The 22,944-nt window shown below is 51.3% G+C and overlaps 1 protein-coding gene across 1 annotated transcript in view; it reads left to right on the forward strand.

Moving 5' to 3' along the window:
- The window catches only part of Apcdd1l (APC down-regulated 1 like), a 114,040-nt gene extending 91,386 nt beyond the window's left edge, over positions 1-22,654 (forward strand). The window contains exons 4-7 of the mRNA XM_071607439.1: positions 4,322-4,615; positions 13,916-14,054; positions 16,499-17,051; positions 21,908-22,654. Of these exons, the coding sequence (XP_071463540.1) occupies positions 4,322-4,615; positions 13,916-14,054; positions 16,499-17,051; positions 21,908-22,654 (1,733 nt within the window). The remainder of the gene's footprint in view (positions 1-4,321; positions 4,616-13,915; positions 14,055-16,498; positions 17,052-21,907) is intronic.
- The last annotated feature ends 290 nt before the right edge of the window (positions 22,655-22,944 follow it).

Genomic DNA, 22,944 nt, shown 5'->3' on the forward strand with positions numbered 1-22,944 from the left:
TTGCTTATTTTTTTTTTAATTTCGCATTTCATTTTGTTAAACATTTCATACATATTATTATGTGTTTTGTAATAAATAATTCCATTATCTGATGGTCTTGGGATATAAACTTCTTGTTTCTGCTCATTCTTACTCTGCAGTGGGTTGCTTACTTGTATACTTGGTGATCTCTAATTGAGAACTCATATTTGTTTGATCTGACTCTGTGAAAACATTGGAATCTAAAATGATAATGCTTTCCTCAAGAGTGTTCATATTTGCTTATCTCAGGAGCCAAGAAGCACCAGCAACCTAAGACCACCCCATCCCCTATTCACCCAACCTGATGCCACAGGCAAGGCTGACACTGACTTTGCCCTTAGGAAGGTTTCCACAGGTCCCACTTCCATGCACTTTTGGGGTCCAGGGAACTCAAAGCTTCCCTGCTTTATGAAAAAGTGTCATTAAGTCAAGTCTGGTTTGCACAAAGGAGAAGTTCCTCTGAGGATTCAGATGGCTGTACTACAGAGGCAGAGGGCTGATTTATGGCCCTTAAAGACCATGCTTGCAGCTCTGTGGAGAATGATTGCAGGCACAGAGTTGTTGCCTGGCAGGCAGCAAGAGGCCATGATCAGAATGACAGGTGCCCGAGGCAGAGTGGTGGTGTTGAGAATAAACCACAGCAGTGGAGTAACCAGTCATTAATACGTGTCCCTTGTTCATTTGTAGGCACACACACACACACACACAAAAAAAAGTGTGATTAACCACAAATCTTTATTAATTTTGAATTTCTCTTATAATTTTTCATCTGTTAGACTTGCAAAAATGAACATATCCTATTTTATTTTTGATAATATCTAGTGTGACCAAAAGGGTAAATACACAGGTACTCTCACACATCATTGATAAGTTGAAACATTTTTTTGAGGATGGTTTTGGTCAAATGTACTGACATGCTAAATGCACATTCAGCCTCTCTGTTAGAAACATCTTCATTGAACACACAAAATTTACACAAAGATATAACAGCAAAAAATCAGAGAAGGAGAAGGAGGAGATGGAGAGAAAAGGGAAGGATCACAACCTCAATAGCCATCGACAGAGCAAAGGCTAACTAAGATCCTAAATCAAGCTTCCTTGATATAATGGAGTATTGTTTTGTCTTTTCCAAAAAGAAATAAGTCTCAGGTGGAAAAAAAAAAATCTCTGATAATTTAAGTGTAAAAAGCAAAATGCAGAACGATGTGTATAGAAAGATTGCATTCATAAAAATATTTTAATAGCCAAATAAAAAACATACACATTTATATGCAGACATCGGCATGAAACCATTTTCTGGGAGGATGCACAAGAAACTGTGAAAATGATTCACTTTGGAGGAAGCAACCAGGGCTTCAGGGTAGGATGCGCCTCGCACTTTTCATTTTACACCTTTTTATACATTTTGAAAATTCCACTGCGAGCCACGTCCTGCTTTTGTCTGAGTAGTGGAGCCTGTTTTTATTGGACTCTCGCTGATTAGGGCACCTGCTTCCCCGGGTTATTACAGCCACTGCTTCTGCCTCCTCATCCTGGCCGGTTCCTCCTCGCATACCATGAATATGCATCAGACCCTCTGGTCTTAAAAAAAAAATCAACCTTCTGCAAAGATCTCTAAAATCTATTATGAAGTTAAAACAATAGATTTCAAATAATGCATACAGGTTAATCCCATTTTTCTAAAAAATACAGAATAAATACACATTATATGTGTATGAAAAGAAGAAGAGCCTACAGAGATTTATTCATTCATTCAACAAAAACATATTGCCTGCCTCTTGAGGATGGGGCGTTGTTGCAGAGACAGAGTCTAGAGGAGACCCAAGTCCCTATTCTGTGCCCCTTGGAGTCCTGGGGCCCAGAATCTAGAAGGGATGAACACCAGCAGGTGGTACAATCCACTCTGAAGGAGGTGACCTTGAAATCAAATCATCTTAGTGCTTTTCTGGATTTTCTGATTTAATTTTTTCACCCTGCGTATGGTCTTAAAGAATCTATACAAAAATAGTAATTGAACCATTAAACACAATCTCTCTCACACCATCCCTCTACTTTGACCTCTCTTCTCTGTCCATGGACACATTTCTACCCTCACCTATGCAAAATCTGGGATGCAGTGATAGTAAAATATACTTGATTGTGTATCTGGCTGTCAGACTGAGCCAGGCATCCTGCATTTTACCTGCAGTCCTACTTACAGTCTTACTTACAGTCCTACTTGCAGTCCCACTTCCTTGCTCTCCAGCTCCTGCCCCTCTGAGAGCCCCCCTCAGCCCCCTGGCCTTCCCTGCAGAGCTGTTGTCCTGGGGATGCTGTCACCACCTGTGTGTGTGCGATGGGCAAGGGTCTGGCCCCAGCCAGCACCTTCCCTGGGTGCTCAAAGAGCAAGCCCCGAGAACAGCACTCCCCAGACCTCCACCGCAGGGATGGCACCCCATCTTCCCCACCCCAGGCCTGAGGCTTGTACCCGCACCACGAGCTCCCCCCACAGGCGCTTTCCTGTCCACACCCCGGGGCCTCAACCTGGCCTCCTCAGGACTTGAAGTGTCCCCACAGGACCTCCTTCCCCCCCGGCCACCCGCACCCAGGTACCACGTCATCCTCTACACAACAGGGGCCTGAGAGCCTTGGCCCCCGACCGCCTGCGGCTGTGGGCGACCGCCAATTTGGTCACCTCTGATAGCTGCTGTCCTATAATTGAGTCAGCATTTCACTTGAAATCAACTAACTCATTTTCACTTATTTTTAAAAATAATCTATCCCTCTATGTCTTAGTGTCATCCTAACACCATCCCAGACTTGATGTGTCAGTTATTGAATTGAGTCAAAATAGACATGAAACTAATCAAACATAAGACGTCCATCATGCCCCCCTGGAATAGCAGGCTCCCCCCAGGAGGCACAATGCTCTTTGCAGTGCACCGGTTTTGAGAACACAGTGATCTCACCTGTCACATACAGTACTGACCCCTGGAGCGGTGGCCGTGCCTTCCGGCAGCTTGGATGGCCCCCTGCCTCTGCCTCTCTCCCCACAGCCTCCCCCAGGCCGCCCGGCCCAGGACTAATTACATCCTCTCCATCTCTGCGCTTCACACCTCTCGGCCACCTTCGCAGCTCTGCCTCAGCGCCCATTACGCACAGCTACATCTGTCAGGCGGCTCCTGTTCTTGCAAGACCCTCAAGGAACATGTAGACAGTGAGAGCCCCCCAAGGCCCCTCCTTCTCCAGTTCCCTCAGGCAAACTGGGCCAGCACCAGGCAGAACACATGGCTGTTCCGGGCCTAGCTTGGAAGGTCAGACCCAGAGCACTGGAAGAAGAATCTTTACAGTCCTGTGCTCAGGCACATAGTAGGTGCTCAATAAACGTCAAACAAAGATCAGGGGCTGTGAGTCCTGGAGGAAAGAGGCTGGGGTTTATGGCTACCCAAGGTGGCTTCAAGTTTGGGCTTTTCTATACAGAGTTGCATGGGAGAAGCAAGTAACTGGCGGGCTCTCTCCTGAGCCTCTGTTTTCTGGGGTCGTAACAATGCCCACCCTAAATGTTTATTATGAAGATAATAAACCCTAAATGTTTATTATGAAGGACACCTAAACATAGGCTGTGCAAACGCTAGAACTTTCCAGAAATGCATGCCTTTTTACCATAGTGGTAACCATGATGCCCTTGGTGACTAATCCACTGTGGTCACCCAGTTGGCGCCAAGCTTCCCTTTTGTGAGTGGTGACCCTCTTCTCCAGGAAGACAGCAGAGCTGGCTCAGGGTCACAAGGGAAGGCAAGAGAGACAAGCCTGTTTATTTGACATTCAGGAAGCCAACTCCTTCTCCTGTGCCTCCTCTGCAACACTTAAGCCAATATTTGCGTCTTTGGGATCCTATTTGTATGGTAATTCACAAAAATAGGGTTTGGACTTACAGCCCACCTTCCTCCCGAAAATTCGGAAAGCACATTAATTTTCTAGATGGTAAAATAATGCCGTAATTAAGTATCACCGTTTCTCTTCAAATCTGGGACCTTCTCACAAAATGGGTTTTTCGAAACACGAAGTAGGTTTTCCCAGAAAACGGCACTCGGGGGAAATGCCTTATTTCGAATGTATGAAGGAGACCACGGACTTCATCTCAACACGATGGAGGAAAAATTGATTTGTTAAATGACAATCTTCCTCGTGCATCTCTCTCCCGGCTCCCGTCGGAGCCCAAGGCCCCGCGCATCCTGCGGAGAGGCCGCGGGGAGGCCTCGAGGCCCTCTGTCCTCCGCTGACCACGCCTCCCAGGTCCCCTCCGTCGTGCCCCCCGCAGGAGACCACTGCTCGGAAAGGAGCGAGGCTGGGCGACTTCGTTACCGCTGCCCTCCGGCCTCAAAACCCTGCTCCGCGCGAGTGGACACGAAGATCCCGCACGTGGACGAGAGCTGGGCCCAGCGCGGGCCTTCGAGGGCTCGCTCTTCCCGAAGACCGTGCGGAGGGCGGGAGGCGGGTGGCCCGGGCCGGGGGCCGAGGCCGGTGGAGCCGCCGGGATTCGCCCGGCTCCCAGGCGCCCCAACCGAAGCTCAAGAGGGCCCCCGTGTGGAGAGTCCCGGGAACAGCCCGGCAAGTGTGTGCTTCCCCCAGCGCTGGGGTGCCGCCCTGCACCTCCAGGATCCCCGACCCACACACCCACGGGGACCTCCAGCTTGCAGCCATCGCTCCGCCAAACCCGACTGTTTCTGGTGGACGAGACGGTTGTTGGCCCGTCCTGCGAAGACCTGGTGGACGACCGTTTCGCAAGGCCCCGTGAAGAGTTAAGCTCTTGTGGTGCCTCTGAGAGGCCTCCTTTCCAGGATTTCCAGGGTTCCAGGGGGACCGTCTGTCACGATTCATACAGACGTCTTCTTTCTTATTGAGTATGTCCAAACCTTCTGATTATCTTGCCAAATTCCTGTTCTGGAGAACAATGGAAGCTTCAGTCTTCTGCCAAAAGAGCTAATAAAGATTCCATCCAAGGAGAGACTTCTAGACCAGGTTCTGTTTAGCAAATATTGACCTGTTACTACACCCCTCAGGGCAGTCCCCATTGTCCAACCAGACCTAAAGGTGTTGGGTACCACTACAAGAGCTCGCTTGAGCCCCCTGGGCCTGGGCCTCCTCACAGCCCAGGGCGGAAGTGTGGTGTCCTTGGAGAGCCCTGGCCAAATTTGGTACAGATTATAAATGTCTACAGACCGTTTGCAGATCTGGGAACACAGGTGCTGAAGCTGGGCTAACGAGGCCTTGTCTCCAAGACACCAGAACATCTGGGTGAAGGGGGAAATGCGCCCATCAATCACTCTGATGTCTTGGCTGTTTGGAAACAGCTGGGCTTTGGCTGGAATTTTCCAGTTTTCATCTGGGTGGAAGCCCCAGCCAGAGCGAGAGTAATTAGCATTACCATGGGGCTGAGGAAGGATTCTGATGTGAATGGTTTTTGTACTGGAACCTTCCTAAACAAACAAACAGAAAAACCTGGCTGATGAGCTGGCGTGCTAAGCCAAATCTGGTCTCCCCAAGCCCCCCATTCCTTTCCCACTCAGGCAGCCATATGCTTCCTTCCCTAAGAAGAGATGCGAAACACAGGCCACAGGGAGGTGTCCTCAGCGGCCAGCTGCTCCCCTTTACAAGAGACTTTCAGCGGATATTAGGCACAAGAGTGCACAAAGGCCCACCTTTGCCACCAAAGCCTGGGTCCAGCTCACCCTGGGATTGGTCTTAAGAATTGGAGGACAGTGAGGAACATACCGTGTCCCCTCGACCACCTTTCCATGCACAACTTCTCAATCTGAAGCCCACCCTCCTGCTTCTTTTCAGCTGCCTGGTCCTTCCCAAGTTCCTCAGGGCAACGGCCAACTCTCTGAGGTCACCCTGCAGAGGAAGGCACATTCCAAAGACCTGGGAGGCTGCCGGGAGCGGGGAGTGGAACATGCTTTTTCTAGAACACACCATTTCTGAGTTTCCCACGGTTGCAGAGTCCACCATGGGACATGTGAGGTGTCTGCAGGCCAGCCACCCACAATAGGGGGCCTGGCTCCTTAGAATTCCAAGGTTGTCGTCATAATGGCGGTGATTTGCTAGGACTGTCTTAGCGTGCCAATCTGTAACTTCTCAGGGGACTTTCAGTGGAAACTGTGCTTTCATGCAGTGACTTGATTGCAAAGCACATCTTTTGCTGTAGCAACACAGTGACGGCTGCCATTTCAACAGACGCTTTCTGAAGCTTGCTGGCCAAGCGGCCAGCACATCTCAGTGTGTGGAAGGCAGGCCCCTCTAATCAAGAGAACTCATTGTTTGGGTGGATCTGTTGCTGACATTTTTATTTAAAATGTGGACAAGCTTCCAAATCCAAACATTTTAGGTGAATTACCTCAAGCTGAGGGATTTGAAATAAACCAGAATGTTCCAGATTTTTTTTTTTAAGCAAACACGTTTTTTAAAGCAAATGTTGATCAGAATCCTAGTGTATTCATCTGAGCAAAGAGTGGGGCTTCTTAGGCCAAAGCTGAGCCTGGGAAATTAGGCCTCACTCACAGGGTCTCCCCTCTGTCCCAAAGACAACCTCAGGGGTCATCAGAAACCAACTTGAAAACTTCCAATGCTGCACCCCACGGCCCACACACTCCCTTTTCCAAGCTGTAGCTATGACCCTCATGTAGGCCACCTGAGCACCTGAAATGTGTTCAGTCTGGATTGAGCAGAGCTGTGAGTGTAAATTTTACAATGAATTTTGAAGACTTGGTGTGAAAGAAAAGCAAATAAAACATCTCATTCATAGTTTCTGTATGTGTTACATGTTATAATAGAATATTTAGGGCTGAGTAAAATATCTGTTCAACGTGACCACCACCTAAGCACGTTCAGTATTAGGTATTAAGTATTAAGCACAGGAATGCACAAGGGTCCACCTTTGCCACCGAAGACTGAGTCCAGAAAACATCATGCAGTAAAACCACACCCATGGCTTACATTTATGGCTTGAGTTCTCCTTCTCTCGGGCCATGCTGCAGGGCTGGGGAAACCTTACCTGGAAGGGCTAGGATCCTGTCAGGCTGTTTTAGCTGGCAGGTTCCCAGGATAAGTAGGTGCCTTCCACAAAGCACCCACTTTAGATTCTTAGGCTGGCCCCAGTCCATCTAAGCTCTTGACAGGGCTTGCTCTTGAATCTCCCTTCTTGTTCCTCTCTACTAGCTCAGATCAGTCCAGACCACCAGCCTACTGGGTATTCTTTGACTGGGTATTCTTTTGACAAGCAGCCAGATTCTTATCAATCCCAGCAACTGCACCCTCCTGCCTGGCCCTAAAGCCATGTCATGAAGGAGCCTCACCTGCACTCCTGCACTGCGTGTCCTTCCTCCGTTTAGCTCAAAGTGGGCACTGTGACTAGCACTCCCATGTGAAGGCATGGCTCTAAGAACTTTCCGTGACTTAACAAATACTTATCAAGTGTCAGTCAGGCACTGAGCTTGGTGAGGCATAATTGGTGAGTAAGAAAGGCCCATCCTAAACAGAGCAGTCATACTGGTGCGGAAACATGGAGGGAAGAAGGGAGGAAAGAGAGAAGGGAGGTAGGAGGGAGGGAGGGAAGAAAGGAGAGAAGGCAGGAATGAGAAAAGAAAGAAGATAGAGAGAACACTGAGAAGGCTGGAGTGGCACCCCACCAATAGTGAGCACCCTGCACCCAGATTGTGGTCTCTAAACACCACTTTCCAAGAAATGAGCCAGAGCTTCCTAGAGAAATGGCTGATTCCAGGACCAGGGCTGAGAAAACACAAAATGAGCCTGGGAAATCACCTCGCATCTGAAAATAAAGAACTGTTCAAAACAAGAATATGTAGAAAGGATACAGGAGATAAGTGGGAAGTGCTCTCAGTGGCCAACTCAGGGACAATTTGAGCAACAAAATATCTATAGTAATGGATTATCACCTATAAGCAAAATAAATATCTAACAGTTTGTACTACTAGAAGTAACACTGGAATGATGGATGGATGGTGGGGAAAGGATAGCAAATTGTTGTAGGCAAGAATCATCAATGGTCATCAATAGATGATCAAATGTTAGAGGCATAAATAATGCAAAAGGACATGTTCTCATCATCTCTAGTTAGATCCTCAGAAGATAATTATTAATTGCAACAGAAAAAATGATAATTTAACAGTGAATGAACTTAGTAGGCACCTCCATGAGGTAGTGATCACAGTGAACAACACCAGAAAAAGGTGGATTGACAAGAGGGACTTCCTGAAATAATAAACCTAGAAGGGTAAACATCACTTAGACTTCTTGATTACCAAAAATGCGTTTGATGTATTTAACCATGAGGACACATCAGACTGTCCCAAACTAAGGAACATATTATGAAATAACCGGCCAGTACTCTTTTAAAAAGTTTCAAATTCATGAAAGACAAAGACATGTCACTGATTGAAGGAGACATGACAACTAAATGCCCTGTTGGACCCTGGATGGCCTCCTGGGCCAGCAAGGGGGGTGAGCCTTGAATCAGTTGTGGATTTGCTCATAACATTGCACCTGTGCTAACTTCCTGGTTTTTGACCTTTGTTTGATGTCTGTGTCAGATGTCAACCTTCAGAGCTGCTGGGCAAAGGGTATCTACTATCTACTCCTTTTGCAACATTTTTGTAAGTCTGAAATTATTTCAAAACGAAAAGTCAAAAAATAAAAGTAAACAAAAAACTGAAAGCAGATCAATAATTGCCAGATGTGGTACACACTGCACAGGAGAGGGGGGTGGAGCAGAGCAGGAGAGAAGTGCAGGGGGCCATTTGCCAGGAAATGCTTGGGAGGCAGAAGGAGCACCCAGTGCTTGGCAGAGGGAGTCCCCAGGTCATCTCTGGGAAGCCATAGGGAAGACTCTCAGCAGTGCCCGCTGGATGACAAGAAAGACAGGAGGTAACTGATTCCAAAGGGCCTACTAGGCTCTTGGGAAAGCTTGAATGGGACTCCAAGTATGCTGGGACCCACAGAAGTTTGAGGTTGTTGCATGAATCTCCTTCAAGACCCTCAGATGGTGTGAGACGGTATCCCACTATGGGCCTATTTAATGTCAGCTTCCCTAACAGAATAAGAGTTCTGGCCATTGTGGGCAGCCTTATAAATCCAGAGCCTGTCAGGTACCAGGAGTAGAGTAAACCAGAGGTAGGTGTGCAGTGTGTGAGCAGAGGGGTGAGGGAAAGCAGGCTAGGTGACTGGAGGGTCCCCGTCTTTAGATGGCCCTCCCTAGCTGTGGGGGGGTTGAGCTTGAACAAAAAAGACGTGTTTAAGACCTGACCCCCCACCTCCTGAGAGTGTGGCCTTATGTGGAAACCGGGTCTTTGCAGAGGCAATCAAGGTAGAACGAGGTTGTGCTGAACCCGTGGGTCTGACCAGTGAGTGGTGCCTTTTCATGAGAAAGGAGAGGGAGACTAGATATGGAGATGTGGACAGGAGGAGACACACAGAGTGGGAAGACAGGCGGAGACCAGAAGGAGGTGCCACCCAGAGCTGGAAGAGGCGGGAAGCACCCTCCCCAGGCAGCGGTGAAGGGAGGGCAGCCCTGCCGGCGTGGGTTTCAGAACTTAGACTTCCACACACCAGGCCAGAGAAGAGGAATTCCTATTGTTTACACCAGTTTGTGGTCATTTGTCACAGTAGCTCCAGGGACTCACAGGCTGTCCTGTGCTCTCCTGGGAAGTAAGGGCTACTCCCTCGGCTCCCTCTTCCTCTGCGATGCCCTCAGGCTGCTTCCCACATCCACCACTCACACATTGATTTATGAAATGGTTTTTTTAAAATATTACTTAACATTTGAAAGTCCCCTTCAGAGGACCCCCTTTCCAAGCTCAGTAACGTGGGCTCTGCACAGCAGCTTTTCTAACAGCCTGGAAGTGGGCGCGTAGCCACGGGGGTGTGAAGGAATCGGGGTGGCACCTAAACCCCTTCGCCCACCCCCTCCCATGAGCTGCACTTCTCCAACCTCAGCCCCAACCTGTTAGGACAGGGGGCAATGGTTCTTTTATGCCATTTTGCCCCCAAAAGGAAGGCAACCGAAGAGCTGATCTTTCTGCGTCTGCTCAGGGAGGGACCCCACTCCACCCTTCGCCCTCCACCCTGCCTGAGCCAAGCCTCCTGCTTTCAGGTCTTGGGAGGAAACCCAACAGAGGACCTGGACAGGGCGTGGCTTTCCAAGCCTTCTGGGTGCCTCTGTAGCAGGGGGATGACTACATTGACCTGCCAGCATCGCTGTGAACGGCAAGTAAGAGGAGGGCCTGTACAAACAGGCCAGTCCGTGGCAACCATGCTGTTGCCATGGTCCATGGGGAGAGGGACATGGGAGTGCTTGCTGTGTGGGCCTCCTTTCAGGGGATAGGAAGGTTCTGGGTTAGACCGAGACGGTGGTTGCAGAGTGTGGGGAATGTACTAAATGCTACTGAAGTATACTCCTGCAGATGGTCAAAGTGGTGAATTTTATGTTAGATGTGATTTGCTGCATTCTTTAATTGTCCAAGAAGCAGCTGCCCGAGGAGTGACCACAGCCGAGTCCTCCCACCCTTTTGAACCTCTGTTTCCTCGTCTGTACCAGGGGGCATCAACAGACCCACGTGGTGGGTGGCTGTGCAGATCCGTTGTTCCATACAGCATCGCATTCGTGTGTCGACACGCCACCTGCCTTGGGACTGCTGGAGGGGTCATGGCCATGACGCAGAAACAGCCTCTGACCAAGGCGACTCCCACGGTACATGCTTGGTAGACTCGGTCACCATGGTGATGATGCCCTGGTGATAAGCTTAGCCAAGCACCGGTACCCAGTAGGAGCTCAGCAAGTGTCCGCAACCCTGAATCCCTAGGCAGATTCCATATGTCCAAGTGGCCTTTCCCTGGTGCTATGACTCACGACCACACAGTGGACCACAGCAGATCATATTTTCAGCTCTGGGAGTCTGGTCTGAGCAATTGGGCACTCTAGATTTAATTCTGCAGGTAATTTGAACGATGCTATCTAATTTCAAATGTCCCTGCTCTTATGAGTGCAAGAGCAGCATAATTTTTAATTAGTGAGTAAACAGTAAATAATGAATGGCAGTAAGTGGACACCACTGTTAATTAAAAATCCATGGTTGATAAAAATCAATTTGGTCCCTGTGTTTAACTCCGTCTATCAGGTCCTTGCAAGAAGTTGCTCAGCCCAGCCCCAGCTCATCTGCCTCCAGTTGTTTATCTAGTTAGGACTTTTCTGTGGGAGAGAGAAAGGGAGGGGGGAGAGAAAGAAAAGAAAATCAAAGTCCACCCCAAAAGCTGCAACTGAGCTAATGTCACGGAGTCATTGCTAATTGGTTAAGCTTATCTCTGCAACCTTGAAGTCGAGGCTTCGCCCGCGGCCAAGAGGCGGCTTTGTGCTTGGCCCGGGTGTTTTCACAAAGAAGGTCCACGGTCGTGTCCTGTGCTGTGTGTGCGTGTTCTGAAGACAGCGAGGCTTGACCGTATCTCACAATCTGCTAACATAATTAAATCCTAATTTCTCCCAGAAAAACAAGAGGAACCAAAACGCGGCTAGTGGGAACACAGTATCTGAGGATTCGTGACAAAACGGCGTTGGTACCTTCAGGAGGGGTGCGGGGTCAGGGGAGGCTTGTTTTCTTTGGAACAGAAAGCATTTTCTCAAGACACCGATTTTCATGAAACAATGAAAATATAATTTGCAGGGCCACCCGCTCTTTCGCTCCGAGATGCAAGCTCGGTTTTCCTACCAGGCGAGTCGGGCTGACCCCTCCTGATCCTTTTCTTCGCCTTGCTTCCATCTGTTCTTCAAATCAACACTTGCAGACAGGTTTCATTGACACCGGTGATGTTCAAATTAACCTGCAGAATTGAATCCGGGGGACCCGGCGTCTTCCAATGAAGACGCACCCAAACCTTCGAGGTGCCGACCTTGAGGCAGCCTGTCCCAGTGCAGGCTGGGGGGTGGGGGTGACACTAGGACAGGGCCAATGTGAATGCCTAACTGGCCCCCACATCCTGGCTCGGGCTCCCCTCGGCACGTCAGCCTTGTGCCAGGGCCACGCAAAGCAGCCAGCTTCTCTCTTCCAAGGCCTTTGCTCTGCTGCCTTGAGCAGCCCCGGGTACTCTCACAACATGTCCGTGGGAGGACACCTTGGCCTGGGTTGGCTCTTTTCTTCCATTTCTCCAGCTTGGCTGATTGAAACCGAGGGGCCGGTTGACCAGGAGAACATTGTGTGTGGGTCCTGGCTTTGTCACACGTGAGTGTCACAATCCCCATCTTGCTGGGCCCATCTGGATGAGCCCGTTGGCCTGCTCGAGGAGAAGGACCACACTCTGGCTCTTCTGGGGACCGTGAAGCTCAGACCGGATGATGTGCGCACGTGCGTGAAGTCCACCCTTGTTGTCATCGTCCCTGTCATCAGCAGCCTGACTTCTGCTTTCTCAGCTGGGCACTGGGGACCCCATGGACCCTGAATGGGACTTCCAACCTCCCGGGGGCAGAGGAATTTGGTCCACTTCATTTTTCTGAGAGGTCACCAGGGCACAGCAAGCCTGGGGCCCCTGTTTCCAATCACATAGCTCCAAGAGGGCAGTGTGGGGCCTCGTGGCCCCCCAAACCCAGATGGGAAAGTACAAACACTCACAGGGAAGAGGGCAGAATGTGCTGACCAGGCACCTCTCAGCTCATGACCCTTCCCAGGGCCCTGCCTGGCAAAGTCTCACCCCTGGGCTGAAGCCCTGGAGACTCAGCTGCTCCTGACCCACTTTAGCCACTGCTCAGAGGAGGACAAGACAGGACAGCAGCTGCAGCAGCCGGTTGGCCAGGGTCGGGCCCCATGAGCACAGCCCGATGCTGCAATGCTCGGATGTTGCTCCTGCCAAGCTTCCCACAGCATCCCGCCATCTGGGTTGCCTCAGCCTCTGAGTGAGGATGACAGTTTCTGAGGGACTTGCTGCTCTTTAGCAGCTGAAGGTCCTGGGTGCACCTCATAACAACTCCTGGAAATCATAGTAGCCATCCCACGCCCTGGCTCAATTGTTGCAGGGTCAGGGCAGAGCACATGGGGGGTTCCCCAAGAGGACCTGGAGCCCAGTGCAGTGACTCTGCTGCTCACAACCACCCTCTGACCACCTCCTTCTAAGACATTTTAATTCCTGCCTAGGCTTAGGGAGGAGGCTGCAAGGTGGCCTTCTACATGGGCACTGGGCCTCTGCTGGTGGGCCAGGCCCACACTCATTCACCACCCACCCAGCAAGCTGGCACTGGTGTAGGTCCCACAGATAGAGATGGACAAACCAAAGACCTGGCACTGGAACAGGACAGGGAATAAGTGGCCTGGTGTGGGCAGCAAGGCTGGAGAGGTGGAGCAGAACCTGGGTTCCTTAGTGAGGTCTGCTCTGGGGGAGGACTGAGGTCCCACTGCCCTTGCTCCTCAGATCTCAGTCCTCCTTGTCCAGTACTGCCCAGGAGGGGGCCTGCAGAAGGGCAGGGCTTCTAGGAGTCTGGATCCCAGAGCCGAATTTTCAGAGGCTTTCCAGCCCAAGAATCTGGGCCAGCCTCCCTCAAGGAGGCCTGCATTCCAGGGTGGTCACAACTGGGAATCCAAGGGATGAGTCAGAAAACTGATTCTAGGAATTCCAACATGCAGAGTACCTCCAGAACTGGGGGCAGTCTAAGGGGTGCTGGACAACCTGGTGGACAAGGTGGAGGTATGGGCAGGGAAAAGGGAATGGTCACCCTGGGGAATGAGGTAGAGGTGCAGGCAGGCTATGGGGCTTCCTCTGGCCTCCCAAGCTACAGCCCTGGGTGGAGGTGGAGAGTAGGGAAGGCAGATGGTGTATCTGGGGTGTACACATCTCTGATCCAGATCTGTCTGGTTTGCAGCTGGCACCAGAGAAGTGACCGGGGAAGTAAGAAGTGGCCACCTACGCTGGGAGCCCCCTTGCCAGCCACCCACGCCTGAAGGCATGCCCATCACTGCAGTTCTGCCCCCCCGCCTTGATGGCCCCTGGATCTCCACTGGGTGAGACCCCCAAGTCCTCACAGACCCCTAGGCTGAGGGACTTCTTCTCCAAGCCTCAGTGTCCATATGTGTGCACACAGTGTACCCAGTTCCCAAGAGGTCTGGTAGGTGCTAAGCACATGGCTTTACCTCCCCTCTGCAGATGGCACCTGGGGGCAGGGACTGTTGGGACATCACACCCCTGCCAATGACAGCAGGACGGGAGATGCATTAATTCAACACATGGAGCCCCATTATCCAGATACTTAGAGAGTTCCTGTTGTGAGCTGGGCACAAGGGCTCAGCAGTGGGGCATGTGCTGAGTATCCAAACAGAAACAATTGATAGCAACTTGAGATGGTGCCGAGATCTGCAGCAAAGGAAATAAAACCAAGGATGTAAAGCAAATGACCTGGAAGCCTTCTATAGGGGGTGATATTCTGCTGAGAGCTGAAAGAAAAGGAGTCTGCCCTCCAGAGAGCCAGAGAGAAGCCCAGCAGAGGGCACAGCTGGGGCAAAGGCCCTGAGGCCGGAAGTGGCAGGCCAGAGAGCCTGGTGTTCCCATGCTGGTCTCCTCACCGACAGGCTCCACTGACGTTTCAGAGGCTGGTGGCCACTCTGAAGCCCTGGACTCTGTACTGGGCCCTCATCTGTGGCCCACAAACCTGCTGCAGCCAGCTGAGCTCCCCGATCCCAGGGCTGGGGTAGAAAGTAGGACAGCTGTGGCCTCCTCCTCCTACATCCCTCCTGATGTGCCCCCTGGTCAGTCCCATTCTGGGGTCAAGGACTGGACTCTCTGTGTCCTCCATATGCCTCCTGAGCTCATGGAGAAACCCCACTGCCAAACATCTGGTAGTGCTTTGCGGGGAAGGAGCCTTGGGAGTTCCACAAAGCCACTCAAACTCTTCCCAGGCTTTTCCGGGGCTGGCTCCTCCGCCCTCCCTAGTCCAGGTGGGGTCCAGGCAACACTGTCAAGGCCACTCTAAAGCCGAACCAAGGAATGGGGAGGGGACATAGGAGAACCCAAGGGATGAGTCAGAAAACAGATTCTAGAATTTCTTCCAGAACTTTCTTCCTAGAAAGTTCCCTGATCTGTTCTCAAGGCAAGCCCTGTTGCTTTCTGGGAGGAATGTGGAAAAGATTCTGGAGTCTGGGACCACCAAGACATCCAGTGTGACCTGCTGCATCCCTTGAGCAAATCTCTCCACTCCCCAGGCCTCATCAGTGGCCCTTGAGGTGTGGGCGCCCCTCCCCATCTTTAACTACCACCTGTTTTGGTACTCATTTGCTATTTTTCTTTAAACCAACTCCCTTTATTTACTTAAACATAATCATTCATTTTTACAGCTTTATTGAGGTATAATTGGCATACAGTAAACTGCACACATTTACAGTCTAATATAATTATTTTTAAAGGAAGCACAATATCACCCCTATATGAAGAACAGAGCCACTTGCCATAAATAAGAAGTAACTGTAAAAAGAAACTCAATGAAACAAAACAACATAATTAGATTTGCTCTAGATTCATGGCCTACCTAAGGCTCCAAGTCTGTTCCTCACTGGGAAAAAAAAAAAAAAAAAAGAGGTTGGTGTTAAAGTCACGCCAGCTCCTTTATCCTTGATAGTAGCAGAAAGATTGAAAGAAAAGAAAGGGAAACCGTTTTCTTGCTGGGTGACAACATATTTCTTCTGCTCCAACAGCCCCGTTATAAAATACCAAGAAAACAGGGGCACGGGTTGAATTCCAGTTGAGCAGTTTACATCCACCCATTGCCCCACCTGAGCCCCAGTGGGGAAGTCCCAGAGGCCTACCCTGCCCAGCCGGGGGCATGGCGGTGGGTCTGGGAGCCAGGTGGCTTTCCTTTCCTACCCTTCCACTCTGAACTTGTTTGCATCACCAGTAGAATTGAGCCTGGGGGCCAAGGCCTACCCACCACCTGCTTCTGTAAAGAAAGTTTTATTGGCACACAACCAGGCCAATGCACTTCCATGATATCTACATCTGCTTTAGCTCTACAACTGCAGTCTTAAGTGGCTGCCACAGAACCATCTGGCCCACCAAATCGAAGCTATGTATTGTCTGATCACTTGTTCCTGAACCTCTCATTCACTGGCCAGGACACAGGGTGGGGGTGCCGGAGCTCACTGGGAAGAAACAGGACACAGCCTCCCAGACCTCACAGAGCAGCAGGTCCCGAGGTGGTTGCAAAAGCCCCCTGTTGTTAGGCCTGAGGTTAGAATGAAAGAGGAACTAGAAAGATCCTGTGGAGGCCACCTGACAGTGGGTGGAAGGTCCTAACTCACCCCAGCAGTAAGGCTGACCCAAACAAGCCAGGGAAACTGAGGTTGTGGGGGCCAGGCCAGAAGTGGAGGTTGGGGAGGCCAAGCCCAGCCCAGAGGACAGAGGGCCCCAGGACGCGTTCTCACCTCTCCACCCAGCACCCATCTCCTCCCCACGGCAGCTGTGAGGTGCGACCAGGCCCAGAGTTCCTCACCCGCTCCTACACCTTCTATCCCAACCGCCTCTTCCGGGCCTACCAGTTCTACTATGGAGATGCCTCCTGCCAGCAGCCAACCCACTCTCTGCTCATCAAGGGCAAAGTCCGCCTGCGCAGGGCCTCCTGGGTCACTCGGGGTGCCACCGAGGCCGACTACCACCTGCACAAGGTGGGCATCGCCTTCCACAGCCACCGTGCCCTGCTCAATGTCATCAGGCACCTCAATCAGACCCAAGCCATCCAGGATTGCATGGGGAGGCTGCCCCCAGCCCAGGCCTGGCTGCCAGGGGCACTGTATGAGCTGCTGAGCACCCGGACCCAGGGGGACTGCATGGTAGCACTGGGCTTCAGCATGCATGAGCTCAGCCTGGTCCGTGTGCAACGCAGCCTGCAACCACAGCCCCGGGCTGCACCCCAGCTTGTGGAGGAACTGTACCTGGGGGACGTCCACACCACCTGGGCGGAGAGGCATTACTACAGGCCCACCGGCTACCAGCGCCCACTGCAGAGTGCCCTGGTGAGTCTGGGGCCCTGGGCGGGGAACTTTGGGCCCACCCAGAAGGCCCTACATGACCTAGTCTCTACCAAAGGTCCTTTCTGCCCTGTCTCATCAGTGCCCATTATTGACCCTGGCTTCAGGAATTTGGATATGCCATGGCCCCTGCTTGAGACTTCTCTTTCCAGGCCTTCACAAGGCCATTGGCTATTTCCAGAAGGACACGTGTTCAGTCTTCCCTGTCTGGTCTTCCACAGTCCCTGCACTCCAGACTTGGTCCTCACGGGCCCTGCTGATCTCATTTCTATCCTTACTGGGCGGGTTTTCTCAGCTCAAATGTCCCTTCCAATCCCCACTTCACATATTTTCCAGCACAGAGCACAACCCGGAGCTCTGCTGGCCCTTCTCCCCTTCTCCTTTGCCTCTTCACTGTGGCACAAAACGCTTCACAAGGGTGGGGCCAAAGCACAGAGTCTGGCCAACAGATGCTCAGGAATAAACCGAAGGGGCATCTTTTCCCCTTTCCTCCTGGGGCTGCTGCGTACCCTCTGGATGCCACCCTCAGGATCTCATTGTAGACCTCTCCCTGGACCTGGAAGCAGAGCCACAGACACACCCCCTCACGCTAACTTTAGGTGGAGTTGCAACAATATTGCCCCCCGGATCTGGGCATCTGAGAGAGTGAAGGTTGGGCAGGGTCTGGGGTCCTATGTTTCTAACATGCATCCTCATGGTCTGCATTCTGGGTGGGGAGGCCCAGTCTAAAATGAACTGATTTCTGTGAGATGCAGCCCCAACTCCAGAGTGAACTTCCCTGAAGCCCATCAACATAGATTATAAAGGAAGCCATTTCAAAGGTGCCGCCCTAATTTGGAGAAGTCTTAGTAGCCTTTTTTTTTACCTGATAATCAAACAGAAAGAAAGTTAATCTTAATTGCATTATGTATTCCTGGCACATAGCCAGTACAAGGGTGGTCCTTGTGACCTTTTCTGTCTCCAAGATCCACCTCTCTGGTGCAGGTGAATCCTAAGCTTCTCTCCCCCCAAAAAACTGTCTTTAAAAACACAAGATGAAATGCACCTGATTTAAATGGAAACCCACCCCATTAAAATAGTTCCCCAATCTTAAAACCCGAATGTGTGGCACGGGAGCACGAAGAACAGGAATTCTTTCTTCACCCTCATGCCTGAGCAGTGATGGATGTCAATGATACTTTCTGTATCTGTGACACTGATCGAGGGACATTGGTGACAGAGGTTCAGCAGATGCTACTGGGGTTTGCTGCCTACATTCACAACAAGAAGAAAGGTTAAAAGTTAGTGGATGTGAAATTAGTATAGGACACTGGGTCAGGAACTTCGGTCCAAGGCACTCAGCATTTTCTGAAAGTGCAGATGAAGAGGGAGGGGAGGATGGAGGAGCTCAGCATCCCTGCCAAGTACCCTTTGAACTCTTAGGCCACCCTCACATCATTTAGCATATACTGAGTGCTTACTGTGTATTTGACACTCAAGGAACTAAACTAGATGGGGAAACCTCTCACCCCTGGGAACAACAGTTTATCAGAGTCCCCAGGGGTGGCCCTGGGGATGAGACAGACCCCAAATCCAGCTACTCTCCCATCTCTCTTTCACCCCCTCCCCCAAACCCAGGATCTGGGGAGCAGAGAAGGAACCCAACAAAATTCTCGTAATCAGAAAATCAGCCTCAGAGTTCCTCGAGTGACCTCAAAATCATTCCCTTTTTGGCCACCAATGTTCCAGACTGCTCCGCTCAATCCCACTTAGCAAACCAGGGCAAGGCGGCGAGTGGCTTGCTGCCTCCCCCCGCCACCATCAAGAGGGAAAAGGCAGACCCCTGAGGGCTACAGGGGCTAACCAGTTCACCTGGCCCCAGGCAGACTTCTGGGGCCATTGCTGTCCCTGCCCTCCCTGCTGCCTGGCCAGTCCTGGTGGCCCATGCAGCCTGAAATGTGATTGAGAAGCAAGACACAGAAACGTGGGCACTGCCGAACAGTGCCAGATGTACAGGCATAAAATTAAATGTCCGCTCACCAAGCCCCCTTCTGAGGGGGGAGACAATTTCAAATAAGGAAATGCTGCAGATAAATCCCCAAATAACGAATTAGTCATTACCTTATGCTCTCTGGGGCCTGAGCCTTGCCCACAACCCAAACCAGATGGTAAACATGAACATTTTTAGAAGTTAATTTAAAACCAATTTGATCCCCAAATTCATTGCCTGTATATAGAATCCTAATCAATCAGCCAACACTCAACCAAAATCATCTGAGCCTGGTGTCACCTCTGGGGGTTAATTAGAAACTGTTATGTGCTGTTTGAGAAATAACTTTATGTAACAGGCACAGGCCAGTAAGAGTTTGGCTTCCGCACAAGTGTGGATTCTGCTGGCTGGGGGCCTTGTATATTAACACGTGAGACTCCAGAGCACTGCAGAAGGATGTCTGGGAAATGGTCTATGGGGGACAGGACCCTTCAACATCTCCCACGGAAGAAATGCCTTATCGTTCAGCTCTCTCACCTTGAAAGCTTGCTGACTCTCAATTTGTCTCTGCCAATTAGCACCCCCACCTACCCCCGTGGGGGGGCAGCTCTGGGATTATTTTGATGTAAAGCATTATGTCCTGTCAATGTACATTAGTGTGACAAAAGTTGGAATTCAGGTTAAAATGCCTCAATTAGAGTAGAGACTTAGCAGTCAGCATCCCAATAACCAACACTCAGGCTAACTCTTGTATTTGCTTTTTTCTGTTGCAAACATTTTTGCAGTCATGTCCTAGCTTTTCAAAGTGTCTTCAAACTCTGAGTCAAAATCCCCCAAGCTGGGCTGGAGTTGTGGCTCAGTGGTAGAGCACTTGCCTAGCATGTGTGAAGCCCTGGATTCAATTCTCAGCACCACATATAAATAAATGAATAAAATAAAGGTCCATCAACATCTGAGATATATATATATATATATATATATATATATATATATATATATATATAATCCCCCAAGCCAAGGCAGGCACAGTGGTGCACACCTGTAATCCCAGCAGCTGGGGGGGGGAGGGGGGGAGGGGGGGGGGTGGCTGAAGCACGAGGATCACAAGTTCAAAGTCAGCCTCAGCAATGGCAAGGTGCTAAGCAACTCAGTGAGACCCTGTCTCTAAATAAAATACAAAATGGGGCTGGGGATATGGCTCAGTGGTTGAGTGCCCTGAGTTCAATCCCCAGTGCCCCCCAAAAAAATCCCCCAAGCCAAAAATGGTATAGTCTCCTATATTATGGAAACCAGGGAAAGTTTGGGTTCAATAAGGATTAAGTAATAGCTTTTAAAGTATGGCAATCCAAAACAAGAAGAGCCCTGGCCCTCAGTCATCTGGTATTTTCTTTCTAAACCAGAACTTCCCTATGCCACTTGGTTGGCATGAAACTCACCCAACTGTAATGTGTAGGAATCTTTCAGGGTTTTCGCATGAAAATATATACTAAAGCTAACTTCATAGCTAGGTCCTCAAAATGCCCCCTTTCCCTTGGACCCAGACCCCAAGTTCCCTTAGAAACTAGCAAAAAAGTGTTTGCTAGTTCCCTGGTCAGCTTTGACAAGTGGCTGATCCAAAGCCATTGACCTTTCAGAATGATGCTCTTGGCTAAATTCGGGCAGCTCCCTTTAAGAAAAAAGAAGATATGTGTATCTGGTTCCTTTTTGGCCTCTACTGAGCTTTTTCGCTCCAAAATTCAGACTGACTACTCCCACACAATTTGATTTAGCGTCTGTTTCCTGTTGACGTGTTTTACTGTAAACCAACCTCTGGAGAATCTGTAAGGCTGGACAACTGTAAATAAGACCTTAGAGAGGAAATCAGTTCATGGCCTGGGGCAACAGAGGGCTGAAAACTTGGTGTGACTGGTTTTCCCACTGAAAATTGCACGGGAATGAACATCTCTGAGCAGCTCTTGATGACTTCCCAGTTACCCACCTGGCACCACCTCCAGTATGAGGGTTCCTAAGCACAGCTGTGGCTTCTGATCTTGGTTGCCACATTCGCTGTCCAAGGGGTGATGGAAGGGTGCTCACCTTCCAAGGTGAGATCTCTAAAGACAAAAGTACTCTTTCCTCATGAGGAGATACAAACTACACTGAGGTAGACCCAGACAAGCAAGTTGTGCGGGGCTGTGTTTCAGCTCAGCTCTACCCCTTCCTGCCAGGGCAGCTGGAGCAGACCCCTCCCCGCCCACCCTCTAGGTCTCAGTTGCCTCTGGTTTCCTGTGCAGTGGTTGCAGGAGCCATTTAGCATAGCTCTAGCCTCGAAGAGCCAGGAGTGAGAAACAAGATGGGTATCAGTGGTCCCATTTCAGGGGCTGGGTGTGAAGGAGACAGCTTCTTCTAAACCCCAAGACACAAGGCCCACAGGGACTTCCATGCGTTTCTCGCTCATTCATGCACCAAGCATGTTTGCTGTGAGCCAAGCACTGTGCTAGGCCCTGGGGACAAGAGACAGACCCAGCTTTTTGGTGCTTACTCATGGAGGAAGAGGGTCAGAGGAGGCAGGAGAAAGTAGCAGGGAGAGGAGAACAAAAGGGGACAGGGGGACAGCCTCGGAGGGGCTCGCTGGGTCTGGAGAAACCCCTCAGGGACCTCTTCTGAGTTGAAACCTGCAGAAGAGCTGCAGACTTTTCCCCTGGGAGCTCCCGGTAGGAAAGTCAGCAGGCTAAGATCCTGGGCAGGGGACTGCTCACTGGTGCCACAGGTCAGCAGTGAGACCTTCTGACAGGAGGTAAGCAGGTTGGGAGGGAGCTGAGCACCGAGGGGCCAGGCCTCACCCACCTTGTCATTAAGTCCTCAAATGAGGTCTCTGTTCCTCCCCTGCCAGCACCACGCGCGGCCCTGCCCGGCCTGCCAGCTCATCGCGCGCGCTGACGAGCGCCACCCGCCCGTGCTGCCCGCCCCGGTGGCCCTGCCACTGCGCCTGGGCGGCCGCTGGGCCAGCGCGGGCTGCGAGGCGCGCCCGGCTGTGCTCTTCCTCACGCGGCTCTTCACCTTCCACGGCGCTGGCCGCTCCTGGGAAGGGTACTACCGCCACTTCTCGGACCCCGCCTGCCGCCGGCCCACCTTCACCGTCTTCGCCGCCGGCCGCTACTCCAGGGGCACGCCGTCTGCCAGGGTCCACGGCGCCACCGAGCTGGTGTTCGAGGTCACGCGAGCCCATGTGACTCCCATGGACCAGGTCACCGCGGCCATGCTCAACCTCTCCGAGCCGAGCAGCTGCGGGGGCCCCGGGGCCTGGTCTGTGGGTGCCGAGCGGGACGTCACGGTCACCAACGGCTGCCTGCCGCTGGGCATCAGGCTCCCCCACGTGGAGTACGAGCTTTTCAAGATGGAGCAAGACCCCCGCGGGCAGAGCCTGCTCTTCATCGGACAGAGGCCCACCGACGGGTCAAGTCCAGACACCCCCGAGAAGCGCCCCACTTCCTACCAGGCACCCCTGGTGCTCTGCACGGGGCAGGCTGGAGCCGCCCCCAGGTCCCTGCAGCCCCGTGGAGGGGGGCCGTGTCCTCCTGACATCCCTCTCGCCCTGCTGCTCCTACTCCCGGAGCTGGCCTTCCTCCAGTGGCCATGACATCCTTTTAACTTCCAGACCTTCTCTAGACTCGGCCACCTCCGGAAGGACCAGTACTTCTCTGTTGTGGTGGCCACGTGGCCCCAGGGCTTCAGAGGGCAGCCTGTGTCCCAGAGGCCCAAAACATGAGCTCAAGGGCACCTGCAAAGTTGGGGCCAATGATCACACTTTGGGATATGGCGGTCAAGTTTGTGGCTACATGACTTTTCAGACAAACCGATGCTCCTGTTTGGATGGTCTCCCAGCAGGCTGGAGCCAGAGGACCACCCTGAGGCTCACTGTCCAAGAGC

The sequence above is a fragment of the Marmota flaviventris genome, chromosome 2 (genome assembly GCF_047511675.1).
Source record: "Marmota flaviventris isolate mMarFla1 chromosome 2, mMarFla1.hap1, whole genome shotgun sequence".
Classification (NCBI taxonomy): Eukaryota; Metazoa; Chordata; class Mammalia; order Rodentia; family Sciuridae; genus Marmota; species Marmota flaviventris.